The sequence below is a fragment of the Pangasianodon hypophthalmus genome, chromosome 19 (genome assembly GCF_027358585.1).
Source record: "Pangasianodon hypophthalmus isolate fPanHyp1 chromosome 19, fPanHyp1.pri, whole genome shotgun sequence".
Lineage (NCBI taxonomy): Eukaryota > Metazoa > Chordata > Actinopteri > Siluriformes > Pangasiidae > Pangasianodon > Pangasianodon hypophthalmus.
In genome coordinates this window covers 9,978,806-9,994,960 of record NC_069728.1, presented here as the reverse complement: position 1 = coordinate 9,994,960, position 16,155 = coordinate 9,978,806, and the positions used below count along the sequence as shown (strand labels likewise).

The following is a 16,155-nucleotide window of genomic DNA, read 5'->3' as shown; positions in this document are numbered from 1 at the left end:
TAAAAGTTTAATGAGCTGAAGAGCTGTGTTGTGCTGGGAACAAGGGAAACACCTCAAACTGTGCAGTGCATGGGGACACCACTGCCAGGAAATAGTGCTATTAGTGCACACTGAACGTCAACGTGGCCACTGAAAGCTGTGTCAGAGTGTGCGCCTCCCTGTGGATAAGCTGCTTTTTGTGCAATGTGCAAATGCAGGATTTCCTGTGATATGCAGCGCTGATGCAATATGAGATCAGACTAGACAATCAAAGTGGCTGGATCGGTTATACACGACATAGACAATCATATTTCACAGCAGTGCAAATGACTCTGACCTTAGCCTATACTGAGATCTAATTCAGTTTCTATCTAAGATGTCTATTTCTCTATTCTATGAATGGACCATGCTCTCTTTCAACTTACTCGCGCGCTCACCCCTGAAATCAGAGGTATAACAGTCCTGTTATAACGTTTTCACTTGGCATAAAGTCTTACAATTAATGATCGACACTCTTTTAATAGTGTGAGAGATTGACATTTCTGTAAGTGTAAGCAGGGATTTATCACATAGTACTCTGTAGCGTACTATCGCACACTGACGTAATGTTAAAGGCGAGCTTCGCTCTGAGATCGTACCATTCATGCTACTTCCGAGGGGTGAAACGCGATCAAAGAAATGCTTTAATAAATCCACTGGAGAGCTTTGTCTTTAAGTATGGTGTGTATGGTGATTATTAGACTTTATATTTTCTATGTTCAGGTGCAACAATGGCTTAAAAAGAGGTTAAATGTTTTCAGAAGTAATACCAAGTGTTTAGTGCTCCTCTGAAAATCATGGTACGCGCCACTCTGCCGCGAGCCTTTTTTCCATCCTCCACCAGTTCGGACTGTTCGTATCGAGCTGCCCCAGGTCTTCCGTTCATTAACACAACAGAGATGTGTCTAAGGAACCCAACCTACTATTTTTGGAACTGTTAAAACCGAGGCCTATCAGTCAGCACTCTAGTTATTACTGAAGTTACTTGTTCCAGGCTTTCGTGAGCAGGAAAGAGTGCGAAAAGCGACGTTAGCTTCAGTCCCATGTTGTCGCCGAATCAGAACGAACATGCCCGCTCCAAAGATCCGGTGAAATACGGCGAACTGGTCATCCTCGGGTGAGTAACGGGATGTTAGCTAGTGGAAAGGCAGCACATGGGCACTTCACCCTCTTTTTACCCTCTCTGGCCTTTGACATGGTCGTATTTCCAACACGTTTTAGCTATTACAGTTCCCAGGAGCAGGTAGTCATGGGTTTAACCAACAGTGTGTTCAGCAAAAGTAGCCTAGTAACAGTAACTGTACTGTCACAGTGTAACGTCAAGTGTTTACCAACTACAGTTACTCTAACCTACCATAATAAAACCTCGTGTGTATTATGTATCATGTATTAATATTATAATGTAATAAGTAACGAACATATGCACTATAGTAAATGTATCCGAAGATCAGGGTTAAATATGTAATGCACAGTTTCTGCACCATAGTAAGATCATGTTAGTATCCTGAGTAAAGCCATGAAAAAAGCACCACATTGAAATTACTGTTATTACAGTTATTACGGTATCATACACTGTAATAAAATTGGCTGCAACTTTTACAGTACTTTACTGGCAGCAGATTTGCCAATAAAGTACTGTAATATTTTCAATAAACATCTATAAAACATATGTACAGTAAAGCACTGTAATATTTTACATAGTATATAATAACACATAATGTATAATAACAGTACATTTGCTCATCTGGTTGGAAAAAAAAGACTATTACAGTTAATGCCGGATACAGGATACTGAGCTGAAGGTTAAGGTCTTACTCATTAACCCAATCACGGCAGTTTGGCAATGCTGGGATTTGAACACACAACCGTCTGATGTGTTACTCAAAGACTTTACCACTGAGCCACCACAACTAGTTCAATGCAATCTTTAGTGTGAGTTATTTCAGCGGTGGAAGTGGTCGAATCAGTGCAAGCTAGTTGAGCTAGTTGTGGTGACTGAGTGGTTAAGGTTTGAGTAACACATCAGAAGGTTGTGTGTTGAAATCCCAGCACACGGCAGCCAAACTTCCATGGTTGGGTCCTTGAGTAAGACCCTTAACCTTCTGCTCAGGTGTATCCAGCATCAGTTGCAAGTTGCTTTAAAAAAAAAGCATCAGCCAAATGAGCAAATGTGCTGGATTATGTGTTATTTTATGCTATATAAGATATTACAGTACTTTAGTGTAAATATGTTTTACAGTTGTTTACTGTAGATTTTACAGTACTTTACTGGCAAACCGCTGCCAGTAAACTACTGTACAATTTACAGCCAATTTTTTTTACAGTGTAGTAAAACTCAATAACTTCAATTCATTCCAATTTTATTTATATAGCAGTTTTAACAATGTACATTGTCACAAAGCAGCTTAAGAGCGGTTCAGATGTAGACCTAGATCCCTATCAAACAAGGGACAGTGACAAGGAAAAACTCCTTTAGAAGACATGAGGAAGAAACCTTGAAAGGACCCACACTTAAAAGGGAACCGATCCTCTTTTGGGTGACTCTGGAGTGTGGGACTGTAAACCATTACTCTTCTGCTTTAGTACTGTTTATAAATAATGATAAAATCATACAGCAAAACCATAGCAGACCAAAGGTTTTCTGAATCCAATCCAGTTATGCCTCAAGTTAACACAGATAGCAGAAAAAACATGGTTTCACTGTAATCAAAACGTGTGGACATGAATGGAAGACAAGGCTAAAACTGTCCCTTACTTGTAAATTGAAAACCTGCTATGGCTTTGGGGCAATGTACAGTTTTAATACCTCCTGAAGTTATGCTTTAGTTGATATATATTAGTTAAATATTAATCTTACTGAAACTGTAATGATTTATAACTTCCAGTGTTCTGTCTGTGGAAGACTGAGCTAAATTTAGGAACAACAAGTGAACAACACTGTGTATGAAATAATATGTTGTACATCCTATCTAGCGCAATATATATATATAAAAAAGATGTTTTGGGATTGAGTCTGTCTCCTGTTGGTGTTAGCAGACTCCATGGGTGGCACTGCAAATTAGTGGGTCTTTTTGCCAGGTCTGTCACGATGTGATACTGTAAACAATGGGAAAATGAAGCCATGTGTGTTGTTTCAAGTTGTTTAATTACAGTTATGGCTGCTCTGAGCAGTTTGTGATAAGCCATGCACGCAATGATTGTAATATGTATTTATGTGCTTGAAATACTGTGCATATTGCGTTTGGTATTTGATAGCCATGTTATAAAAAACATGTATTTACACAGCCTACTAATTACCTGCAAATAAGTGTTCAAATCGATTAGTGCAGTGGGGAAGGATGCTAGTGCAGTTTCTTTATGTAAATGCTTAACACATTTGTTCTTATCTGGTTTTCTACTGACAAAAAAAGCCCTAAGACCATATTGCGACTGCTATGCATTGATATTTGAAGGTATTTGAAATATTGGTAAATTCTCAGTCCTATTTAAAAGAGCGTTTGAGGTAAAAATGGAGGGTAAAAAATGCGGCTCATTATGTAGCTATTTTTAGGTAACATTTTCCACACAGGAACAGGGAATACCACATTCAGTAAACAGGAAACCATAAAACCCTGTCCATCCAGACAGGAACGTAATGAAATCGGATCTCATAATTATTGTTTATTTTGACATTTTAATCTCTCAGATTCCTTCAGTGTCCAGAATTATATTCTTTACAATATACCTTTCCTAGTAGTTTCTCTAGAGCTACTGAATCATTAATTGTAGTTACTAAATAATGCTTTAAGATGAATAATTGTATAATAAAGCTAGGCAGTTTAAGCAGTTAATAGAGTAACAGGTTAATAGATTGTTTTGATTCTTAAATTTATTCATATGAAGAAATAAAAATCATTAACTACTTTAACTAAAGGCTGTTTTACACTCTGCTCTCACAGACAAAAATCACCAATCGTGAAAGAATTCCTTGGTTGTGAGTTAAACTGGTGGTCTTACATCAATTATTATAAAGCAGTTAGTTCCAGTCCACTAATTTGATTGGACAAGCAGAGATCCAATAATGCTGATATTTAATATAACAGCACTGAGACATTTCACTGTTTGTGTCACTCCACTTGTCTGTGTTCGACACATAAAATTGCAATTTTAGCAACGGTTCGTTGAAACCGTTACTACACTTGCTATGGGCTGTCAGTCAGTCTGTGCGTTACATGGCAACTGTGGCTTGTTTGAGAACTATTTTCATTGACAAAAATAAACAAAATATTTGGCCATATTGTGTCAAATGTCAGTTACTCGATATTAATTTCTTGTTTATACAGTAGAACTGTTCTATAAAAGCAACATCACACTCACAATCATGCCGTTGTACTGAATATCAGCAGGGCTGTGAATCCCTGCGGCCTTGTGCTGATATTCAGTAAAACAGCACTCTTACTCATGAAATATTGCTTAATTATACAACAGTTAGTTCCGGTCCACTAATTTGATTGGATAAGCAGCTTTCCTAGAGTACTGTTATGCTAAATATCGGCATGGCTGTGACTACCTGCGGCCAAATCACAGCTCTGCTGATATTCAGTACAACAGCACACTTACTCATGTGATATTGCTTAAATATGGTCTTTGGCAGCTGATTTAGCACCTTTCACAGAGAGAACATGCAAAACTCCATACAGACAGTGACCCAAAGTAAGGTTTGAACGGTGGACCCTGGAGCTGTGAGGCGGCCATGCCAGCTGCGTCTTCACTGTGCTGCATTATTATCAGAATGTCATCACTTTATCACATCTTATTAGTGTAATATGTCTTGCAGCACACGTCTGCCAAAGAACTTTATCATGTAAAGTTTGTCATTATCATGTACAGTGTGACATTCAATAAACATGTAAGACCCCTGTTATAACACAGAGTAAAACAGCCTTAACATTGCATCTTCCTCAATCCTTAATGCCCTCACCTATAGGTGAGAGTGACTGCAGCCTACTAATAATAAGTTAAAAATACCCCAATATGTTCTGGTTTTTTTTATATAATAATTTGAATCAGTTTTAACATGTTTGTAGTGAACAAACATAATTTGCTTCTCATTGTGTAAATCAACTCTCAGCTGATGGCACTTTTCAGAATTTTGAGTCACATTTTTAAGGCTCGATAAAACTCTCCCATGCTTCTCCTCTGTTCTGAATGCTTTCATGTAGCAAAGTGTCCATGAATTAGCCCAAATCAGAAGTAGTCTATACAAAACTAGCTATCGGGGTGGAATGAGAGAACTTGTATTTTAAAGACCGTTGTAAAGAATACATTATGGCTACACTATAAATGAAATACTCGGAAAAGGTAGATAATTTAGTTGGTGTAGGTGGTCTTTTGATTTGTTCATGTAACTTCATGTAATTTCAAGTTCAAGTCGTAATGTGAGCGTGATCAACTTTGCACAGGATACAGAGAGCTGGAGTGTCACGTTCTGATCATCACATTCTGATCACGCCATCTTCATTTCTCCTGTTTCAGGACCACAAACGACCTGCTGTGTTCAAACTAAATAATAAATCAAGACTGAGTCAAACTCTAGGCTTGATCGAGTCATATAGCAGGACGTGTTCAGACAGTGCTGTGACACAGAAATCAAAATGAATCATTATTTGGCTGATCAATTGCACTGCATGAGAGATTTGTGTTTGAGTACAATGTAAACAGTCATGTATTTTGCACACCGCAATAGAACTGCATGAAACCAAACAGTATTCAGTGTTATTCCATATTATGTAACAAATTAATTGTAATATTACAGTGGCAAGCCTTTTGTTGGGACGTTTACCCAGAATTGAAGTTTAAGCAGGTGATTTCATTATAGCTTGGGGTAATAAAATGTATATTGCATTAGGAAAGTTTATGTAGCAGACGTGCAGAGGGAGAAGTCTTTGTCATTCGGCTGAATCGCTTCTACCAACACATTTGTTATGGATTGTACATAAAGATTTGTTCATGAATCGTACATGACTTTGTACTAGGTCTGTTTATGTTGGCTTTTACTGTAGTAATTATTTGTATAATTATTTGTGCATGACTAACGATATTTCACTTAATATCTAATAATACACAAGTCTTTTAGGCCAGCATGAAAATACAGGAGGAGAGGTGTTTGAATATTTCATTGTGTGTGTGTGTGTATGTGTGTGTGTGTGTATGTATGTGTGTGCGCGTGCGTGTGTGTGTGTATGAGGGTGTGGGTGTGCATGTGCGCATGTGCACTCACACGAACACTGGTTCTGCTGTGCTGCTCTTCTGTCTCTGCTGTCTCACTGTGCAGTGCTGAACTGGCACATTGACCAGTCTGGACACGGTCAATGCTTTTGCACCACTGCAAGCAGTGCAGACATTTTACAAAGCCGATTCACAAATGTGGCCAATATCCATACAGTAAACTACAAAATCAGGTGTGTATATAGACCTCTTCCAATGAAAAATGAGTATGAATTTAAATTCATACAGAAAGTGCTAACCCAGCCCCTAACCTGAACTTTAATGTGTTTAACTTTTCATACAAAATGAGTTTGTGTGAGACCATGTTACAAAGCTAGAGGCCTGCATGGAAACCTTTTCAAACATCCAAATCTGACTTGCTATTTAGTCTAGATTCATTATTAACTAGACACAACCCTGCTTGTCATAACTACCTGAAATATACAGTAAACACATGTCAGAGCTCATAGGACAGGGTTGTGATTGCCTTTAGGGCTGCTGAAATACAAACCGGACGAACGTCTCTGCAGTTTCCAATGCTTCGCTTCAGTTGTGCTGTTTGTCACTGATAGCTGCTGAAAGAACAAAAGAGCCTTTCTATGGCAGCAGCAAACTGGAGGCTGCAGAGACTAAATGCCAAACTGAGTTAGTGTGCCTGAAGCATTCAGATGCCTCTGAGAACCAGAGCGTGTGGAACACCGGAGAGATCTCTTTACCTATTATGGGGCACCACGTGCATCTGAGATTATCTGAAAGCCTCTTAAGTGAAGCCTTCTCATCATGTTTTCATCCTTGCCATATAATCCAAGCACTGGAAAAGAATTCCCCTGCTTATTCTGTAAAGGCTTGGAGTCTAACCTCTGAGAACACGACTAGACCAGACACGTTTCTTCCTAATGCCATGCATGGTGGCATTCATTGTGTGGCCAGGTACCGCCTTCCAAAACCTGTTATAGCACAAATGTTTATTGTTATAGACAAATGGATAATCTTTCTGCTCCTTGGTTTCTGCCCCCCTCCTCTTGTATATGTGTGTTTCAGTGGCGTATGGGTGTTTTAGCTAGAAACCAACCTGCCAGTCAAAAGATTCAAGGAAAACGAAGGGAAATAAATGGTTCATGTTTACAGTACCTCTATGAATTTATTCCGCACATAATCAAAACCATTCATTCTGACTAAAACAAATGGTTTTGGTAACAAAACTGGGCAATATGAAGGAAAATGAGTCTGATAAATATTTCAGCAATGATTGCTGGCAGACAGAGAGAGGGAGAAAGGGAGAGAGTGTTTATCAGCACAGATGTCATAAAAATATTGATAATATAATTTCAGAAATAATGTAACGTAAAAGAGTTGTCAGTAGAAATGTCAAATGGTAAAGATTATTGGTAAAGATTTTTATTATCATGCATTTTTAGTTGATGATGTATGTATTTTTCTTATTCATCCGCAGGTACAATGGCTCCCTTCCTGGTGGAGATAAGGGGAGGAAAAGGAGTCGCTTTGCTCTGTACAGGAGGGCAAAGGCTAACGGTGTCAAGCAGAGTGCTGTGCACATCCTCAGCAACCCACAAGACAGCAAGGTGTGTAGTGTAATTTAACACGAGTAGATTCATTCCAGGTGTTTTGAGCATCCTGATGGTTATTGCACTTACCCATTTAAAATGGCTCTAATGCATTGCACTGATGTATCACTGGGGTTGTAATTAAAGAGGACGTGTGACCTTTTGTTTCAGGCGGTTAATAGCAGGGGGCAGCACAGTATCTCCTTCACGCTCTCTAGGAATCAGACTGTGGTGGTGGAATACTGTCATGATGACGACACAGATATGTTCCAGGTGAGACACTGAAAATATCCTGTAGAACATTTATTCAGTGAGCCAATACATACAGAGGCGCCAACATCTACAGTTTAGACGTAGCATTTACAAGTTTTGACCCTTTGTTATGGCGATAAGGGACACACCTTAAAACCAACATGCTGGTGATACTGACAATATCATGTGATCTGTTAGATTGTGTGCTATCAAAAAGGCTGTTTGGATCTGATTAGGAGAAAAACAGTATGCAAAAAATATATGTAGAAAACAATTTAATTTGATTATTTAATTTAATAATCATGTAATTATTTTTTGGCATCTTTACAGCATTTCCTTACATGTTCCTAGGGCCTTTGCACAGCACTGTATGCTATATCATTTATGCTGATGGTATGGAGCTGTCTCGTCCATACACTATGTAGTAAAATTCAGTTTTTTCTCTCTGCCTGCAAGGATTTTCTTGTTAGCAATGTTGGTAGGGTGCAGACTGAAATGTGAAAAGGATGAAGCTTACTGTTTCCAGGGTTAATCTTGTATTATGGTCTCAAACTTCGTTTGGTTCCCAACAATACCAAAGTTACCCAGCATACAAAATATACGTATGTTTTTCACTTGGTTGGCATTTCAGTAACAACAAAATCTGATAGCCAGTTTTCATCAAAACTTCCGGATAAGAGCAAAATGTAAATGCCATGGTGTGCAATGGACACTAACTGAAATGAAGCATTTAATAAATGGTTGTGAATGGGTCATAAGTCACTTTGTTTGTCCTTGTGTCTAGATTGGCCGTTCCACTGAGAGCCCCATAGACTTTGTGGTGACGGATACACCAGGAGGATCAAAAGAGAGTGAGGACTCTGTTGCTCCCAGCACCATCTCGCGCTTTGCCTGCAGAGTGGTGTGTGAGCGCAACCCCCCCTACACTGCCCGTATTTACGCAGCTGGCTTCGACTCCTCCAAAAACATTTTCCTCGGGGTTGGTATTCCTCAGTGGCTTTTGGAAATATTTGTGTCATTTTAAGATTTGTTTTTTTTATTATTATTATTACATAAAACTGTAGGACAACATATGGTTGTCCATCATGTTCTGCACGCTGTCAGCAGAAGGGAGTGCAGCATGACTGTCTTCCATGTGGCATTCCTGTAATGTAGTTATAATAATGGATTGCCACACTTATTGTAAGTGTTAGCAGACCCCCCTCCCCTCTTTATAATGTGTCTAGAGAGATTTCCTTTCAGAGCTAAAGTGGTCAAGAGCGTAAAATGATGAGGGTTGAGCACTGGTCTCTTGTTCCAGCTCTTGATTTGCATGAAAGCTAATGAAGAGTGTGTGTGAAAAGAAAACAAATGAAAATATGAAAAAAAACAAGAAAAAGAAAATAAATAGGAAGGATAGGGTGGACAAATCAGTAGAGACAATAGGTTTATTATGTTTACATGTCAAGGCTACTGTAAGTTGGACAGCAGACAAGTAGGCTCAGTAGGCTAGCGTTCCACCAGTTTTTTTTATCTCTTGTTCAACAACCAGAGAAAGAAAAAACTATTGACTTTTGCAAAACAAAAAGTTTTGTTTTATTTGGTTTTTATTTCATATATAAAAAAGTGCTTTACGGTGATGTGACGGATCTCGATGCTGTACCTTGCATGTATGCTACTCATTGTAAATCCCGCTGCCTTCTGCACTACACGCTTTTAATTAGCACGCGTGAAAGGCATACGGAATCAGGAACATGCAGGTATGAGAATACACTAACAAAACCAAGCAAAATAAAGTGGAGTGTAATGTTATCATATAACTCTCTTGCTAGCACTAAATGCAGTTACCTCATGGTTAAACATATTGAGAAAAAATAAAGATGCTAGGCAGTCTTGAATAATATTTTTACTTGTGATGTGAGGACAGAACTGCAGCTCATATCCGAAAGGTTGGCCAATGACTTGGTGGCTTGTGGTCGAGTGCGTAAACGGTCTAATGTGCTCCCTCAGACACTTAGAAAAGGATAACGACTATGGCCGAGTCATCCCCTACACAGGAAATGTGTGTCTTTATTAATGCATTAGCTAACTAGTTATGTTAGCTAACTTATTTTAGCTTAGTCAGTTAGGTTTTCATGCAGCCAAACATGGAACTAGGCTAGAGCTTTTCCTTGCCTGGTGGGCTTAGCTAATGAAATTATTTTTTGTCCAATTTTTTAACATGTGGTTTTGGACTTCCAGTTTCATCGTTTCTTTAATAGTTTCAGTAGAGGGCTGTTTTTAGGTCATAACTTGAATTCTCTAAACCTGGGAAAAGCTCTGACAGTCAGCAGACACCCCTTTTGAGGTTTTGAATCCTCCTCTGTGTGGAAGCAATATACACCATATGGCCAAAAGTTTGTAGACACCTGACCATCACACCCATATGTGGTTCTTCCTCAAACTGTTGCCACAAAGTTGGAAGCACAATTGTATAGGATGACTTTGTATGTTGTAGTATTACAGTTTCCCTTCACTGGAACTAAAGGGTCCAAACATGTTTCAGCATGACAATGCCACTGCACACAAAGTGAGGTCTGTAAAGACATGGTTTGCAAGGTTTGGAGTGGAAGAAGTCGCATGGCCTGCACCGAGCCCTGACCTCAACCTCACTGAACACCTTTGGGATGAACAGGAACGAAGACTGCATGCCAGACCTCCTCATCCAACATCAGTACCTGACCTCACTAATTCTCTTGTGGCTGAATGAGCACAAATCCCCACAGCCACGCTCCAAAATCTAGTGGAAAGCCTTCCCAGAAGAGTGGAGGTTATATATTATAACAGCAAAGAGGACTAAATCTAGAATGGGACGTTTAACAAGCACATATGGGTGTGATGGTCAGGCATCCACATACTTACAGTGTTTGTGTTAGGTCTAGGTTATCTCACTGGATATTATTACATTGCCTCTGTTATATGTTATGCACAATCCTTCATATATCATTTTCTTCCTGCAGGAAAAAGCAACAAAGTGGAAGAACCCGGATGGTCAGATGGATGGCCTCACAACCAACGGAGTACTGGTGATGCATCCACAAGATTTCCCAGAAGAGTCCAAGCAGGGCATGTGGAGGGAGATTTCTGTCTGTGGAAATGTCTACACTCTGAGAGAGACCAGGTCCGGCCCCATCCGAGGCCAACTGGTAAGTGATATCACTAACCATTTACTTCCCCTCTCCCACAGAAGGCCACAGAGGAAGCACATTTTTTTTTTTTTTCAGAAATACTGTAACGCCAAATTCTGAATATAAGCAAGTACATAAAGAAAAATATATGTTATGGCACCAAGTGCTTTGTTTACACCAGCAGCAGTCAAAAATGTCTAAAACAAGCTTGAGACACATTGTCTTGTGTATACTTGTTTTGGATACCATTGATAGCAAAACAGGGTTACTTAAAAGGTAAGTTTAGACATATGTCGTGATGCACAGTACCAAAAATGGAACAGCCATAAACTTTAGTTATTCATTTGTGTTTGTTTGCTTGCTTGCTTGCTTTTTTGGCTATTTCCTTTGAGGCACAGTTCATGATCCTGATATTAATCTGTGATGTCTAGCTGGCGGAGTGAGACTGGCTTTAACCAACAGACAAGGAGGCAACTTCCAAGGAACCAACTGTCTAGCCAAAACCAATGTCTGTTGCACTAACAAATTCTGAAGTCCATAAGGAAATATTATTTTGAAATACATAGTTTATCAGTGAAATAATTTTTTTTCACTATTGTAGAGACAGCTAGCACGCCAACCACATGAGAATGAGTACCTAATGTCCCTGCAAACATTCAGTATGTTCTGTTTATTGTGATTGCTAAGTTGTTAAATAATGTTTGGTCTGTATTGAAAGTTTGAAGTTAAGTGTTGAATTTTATTGAGTTTTCTCTCAAGTTGATACTTTTTTTTTTTATTACTTTAGGCTCAGGATGAAAGCAGCGCCCTGAAGGACGGCTCTCTGGTAGACCTGTGTGGTGCAACATTGCTGTGGCGCACAGCCGAAGGCCTGCTTAAAGCGCCCACTTTGCGTCACCTGGACGCACTGCGTCTGGAGCTGAATGCAGCTCGTCCACAGTGCCCAGTGGGCCTGAGCACGCTGGCGTTCCCCAGCCTACCCCGTAGTCACAGCCTGGAGGAACGCCAGCCCTGGGCGTACCTTACCTGTGGCCATGTGCACGGCCGACATGACTGGGGCCAGAAGCCTGAGCACAGCCGTGAGCGCGAGGGAGGTCCCAGCACAGGCGGCAGACGGGAGTGCCCGTTGTGCCGATCGCTAGGGCCCTACGTTCCCTTGTGGCTGGGCTGTGAGCCTGCGTTCTACGTGGACGCAGGTGCTCCCACCCATGCTTTTGTTCCCTGCGGCCACGTGTGCTCAGAGAGGACGGCAAAGTACTGGGCTGAGACATCGCTGCCACATGGGACCCACGCCTTCCAGCCCATATGCCCGTTCTGCTCCACGCCTCTGACAGGCACACCTGGCTTCACACGCCTCATCTTTCAAGGGCCTGTCGATTGACAAGTAGCCATGGGGGTACAAAGCATGATAGGAGTGCTTTCTTGGGATTGTGTTCATACTGTAGATACACATGCTGAAATCACATGCAAATCTATCGTAGCTTCCTTAGTATATGCACACACTTAACTCAGTATGTGTATTTTGCATTTGAATGCAGCCCTGAGTTAGCCTGGTGAACAACATATTTTTAATCTTGCTAGTAATGTCACCGTATTTCTTTCATGGATTCAGTCAGGCACTGACCCAGTAGAGAGCCAGATCTGCATTCCCTGATGAGTAACAGAGGTACTTCATGTTTGATGATATTTGAAGTTAATGGCTAATTGATTGAAGAAAAGCTATTGAGATCCATACTTGCTGTATTAATAACTATGGCATAACTAAAAATCATGAGCCCAGTGAAAAAGAGGTTCTTCTGGGTTTAGCTTATTTACCAACTTGCTAATTTGTGATGGTGATATACACAACCAGTGCCAGACAAAATCTATGGAACTGAAACAAATTTACAGTATTAAGTACCTCTTTAATTTACGATTGCAGTATAATACCCACCTATTGCATACTAATTACTGGGCCTCTGGATGCTTGATATAAGTTGATGGGAAGTTAGATTGCAACTCTTTGATGTTTTAGTTATTAGGATCTCAGGACAGGAAATGGGCATCTGCTGTGGAAACCTGTGACTTCTCGAAAGTTTACATCTAGCCTTTAATCTAGGGAGTAAATGTCCATGCTATTGATGGACTCCTACCTCCATCTATGACTACTTGTACTGCTTCCTCAGTGCATTATAAGTGCTTTCACTGCACTTAACACTAAAAAGGAAACACCCCTATACAACACCCATCTTAAGCAATAAGCATTCCTAGAATTAAGCTAAAGCTCAAAAGAGAGATGCAACGACTTAAGTGTGTACTACCTGATTCCATCTTATGTGTGGTGAACTCACATTTTAGTCGTTGAAGGGCTTTACCAAGTCATAAGAAATGCAGCCCTGGTGATTTTTATTTTTTAGATTGTTCTTTGTATTGGTATGATTGTTTTAGCATTTAAACGACAGTTGAAGTTGTAGCTGCAGTATACACAGTAGTAGTTTAAAAAAAAAAGTCCAGATGTAATATTTTTGTACCTGGTTGTGTTACTAAACTTTGGCCCAAGGTCAGTTTTTTATATAACAAGTGTTTCATGTATATGTATAAATATATTATTTTCATGTGCAAATATGATTTAAATCCTGGAGAGCCCACAGCAGAAAAGTATGCCTCACTGTGTCACACTCCAAAATGTCATAGGAAACCCTCAATATGGTAAACAGTATGATGAATGTACTATTCTAGGGCCTAGATAATAACTCTGCTGTTCTTGGTGCTATCATTAAATTTAAATGCTTCTTATATATTTTTATCTGAACATCACTGCACTCCTTGAAAATATTTAATTGTTTTGGTATCTTAATGTCGAATTCACCCCCTAAATTACTTCTACACATGCAGGCTTTGCACTATGCATGTCTATGATAAGATTTTCACAGGAGAAAGCTTTTAAATTGCAATTATACAGTGTTAACACAGATGCGCTCTACTTTACCTCACATGCAAGACAAGAGACCTCAACTGAACATATTTTTATATTAACAGGAAGAGATAATGTGATTGATTTTCACTTTTCTTGCTTGTCATGACTATTTACATACAACTGAATTAAATTTTGTCCTCTTTTTCTTCCCCAGGGGCATGTATGTCCTATTTGATGCATTTTGTCAATAAGCACTAATACTCCTGAGTTGATCTATCTTGTTTAGACAACTAAAAATGATATCCAGCTGTACTGTACACATCTCCTTTCTGCCAAGTTAATGCATTCCTTAGTTTTGTCACTCCTGGAGACCGAGACCAAGTTCACATCTTTGTTGTAGTATTTTAGTGTCTTGCCTATATATATAATGTATATACACATAGACATGATTCAGTGTCTTCCCGATGGCTCAGAAATGCCGTTCTGCCCCCATTCTTAACCTGCAAACAGGATCTTGTTCCTTCTGCAAGCTGATAATGGGTGATCTCAGGTTTACACAAGTCAAAGTTTACACTCATCCCAGTGTCTCTATATACTCAGTTGCCAGGGCACCATTAGCAGGGTTGGAGATATGTGTGCCTGTGTGTGTTAATATAATTCAGTGTCCACTATTTCTCACAAGGTCTTACCTCGTAGAACACAAAATCTGGGGCATATTCAAGATGAAATACTTTATAATAGTCTAGTTCACTATCTGCATTACAGTTCTGTGCTGTACCTCCAAGTCAATTTTGCCTTGCTTGAAACGCAGCATATACAAGTTGCTCGGGGAGGATATGCCCTTAAATATATAATTCCTATCCAAAATGGTATTTTGTCATTTGTCATTTATTATTTGTACTGAGTGGCCATATTTTAAAATGGTATTAATAAAACCCCAACTACATGGAATGCCAGATGTATCACTGATATAGTCTTACACTGGATGAAAGAATTCCATAAGTGTCATACATTAAAGACTGCAATCAGTGATGTTGCAAAAGTGACCAGTTTGAGTATGGTCAGTATTGTGTCCCATCTGAATGATGTGAAAAAGGCCGCACCTTGTGTTTGACCTCTGTAAACCTCACTTACAGACTAGTGGTCATGACCTATGACCTTTCCACTGTCACATACCACTGAGCAGGCCTTACTACAGCTACAAACCACACAGTGAACACAGATACACAATTACGCTTGAACCCAAGGTGCACTGACAATCCCAAGTCGAAACCTTAATAAAATATATGTTTCCAAAATTTCCTTTATTAGTTGTGTTGTCTGTTGTTTTGGTGGTAAGCTCATGTTTCTGACAAATTTGGCCAGTAGATGGCAACATCGCCATTTTTTTCACTGGAAACCACTTCAGTTCTTTTGCTAATTCACAGTCCGTCTGGCAACTTTGCATTCCTTTGGCCAAAAACAAGGACTTCTTTCTTGTCTAAATCCTTAAATACAAATTTAGCATGGAAAGCCACTAATTAAAGGAAAAATCCACTCTGAAACACAATAAAAAGGTTTATAGTGCCGTATTTGTGATATGTTCAGTGATTGGGGTGCTTGGTTGGTGCTGTATTTTAGTTATTCCCAGTTGTCTCCTGCACTGATGTCACAGGGGGACATTGCTAGGGCAGTTACAATAGCATTTAATAAGAGAAGACATTTCAGCTATGTCAAAGATAAGTGATACGGTCAGATTTTATTAGCTCCCAGAAACAAAAGAGCAAGATTTTTACTTACCATTTCTTACGTGCTGAGTAGCTCAGAAAGCTCAGTGGTGTTTTGAATGAGGTCACTGGTATTAGCATGGATGTTGAAACTTTGGAGTCCTGTGTGTTTGAGAGAGTGTCCAGATGAGTATGTGAGAGCATTGTGGGTAATGTAGAAAATCAAAGTGCCAAAGTGAAAATAGAGCAAGTTTACTTGTCAGTAGATGGTGGTGTAACAAAGAACATTGATGACTTCTTGCAGTGATGTCAAATGAGCCTGAATG

At 39.5% G+C, this 16,155-nt stretch overlaps 1 protein-coding gene across 1 annotated transcript; it reads left to right on the top strand.

The window, feature by feature from the left end:
• The first annotated feature begins 832 nt into the window (after positions 1-832).
• Positions 833-14,336, top strand: LOC113545269 (E3 ubiquitin-protein ligase pellino homolog 2). Its single transcript, XM_026944531.3, has 6 exons — positions 833-1,135; positions 7,718-7,847; positions 8,001-8,102; positions 8,866-9,060; positions 11,060-11,245; positions 12,015-14,336. The coding sequence occupies exons 1-6, from the start codon at positions 1,062-1,064 to the stop codon at positions 12,606-12,608; spliced, it is 1,281 nt and encodes a 426-aa protein (XP_026800332.1). The 5' UTR covers positions 833-1,061; the 3' UTR covers positions 12,609-14,336.
• Positions 14,337-16,155: the final 1,819 nt, after the last annotated feature.

Bases quoted from the DNA above. Each gene is read 5' to 3' on its own strand.
- LOC113545269 (XM_026944531.3), top strand. From the start codon at position 1,062: ATGTTGTCGCCGAATCAGAACGAACATGCCCGCTCCAAAGATCCGGTG. The intron at 1,136-7,717 runs GTGAGTAACGGG...ATTCATCCGCAG, and splicing joins GGCGAACTGGTCATCCTCGG to GTACAATGGCTCCCTTCCTG. The intron at 8,103-8,865 runs GTGAGACACTGA...CCTTGTGTCTAG, and splicing joins ACGACACAGATATGTTCCAG to ATTGGCCGTTCCACTGAGAG.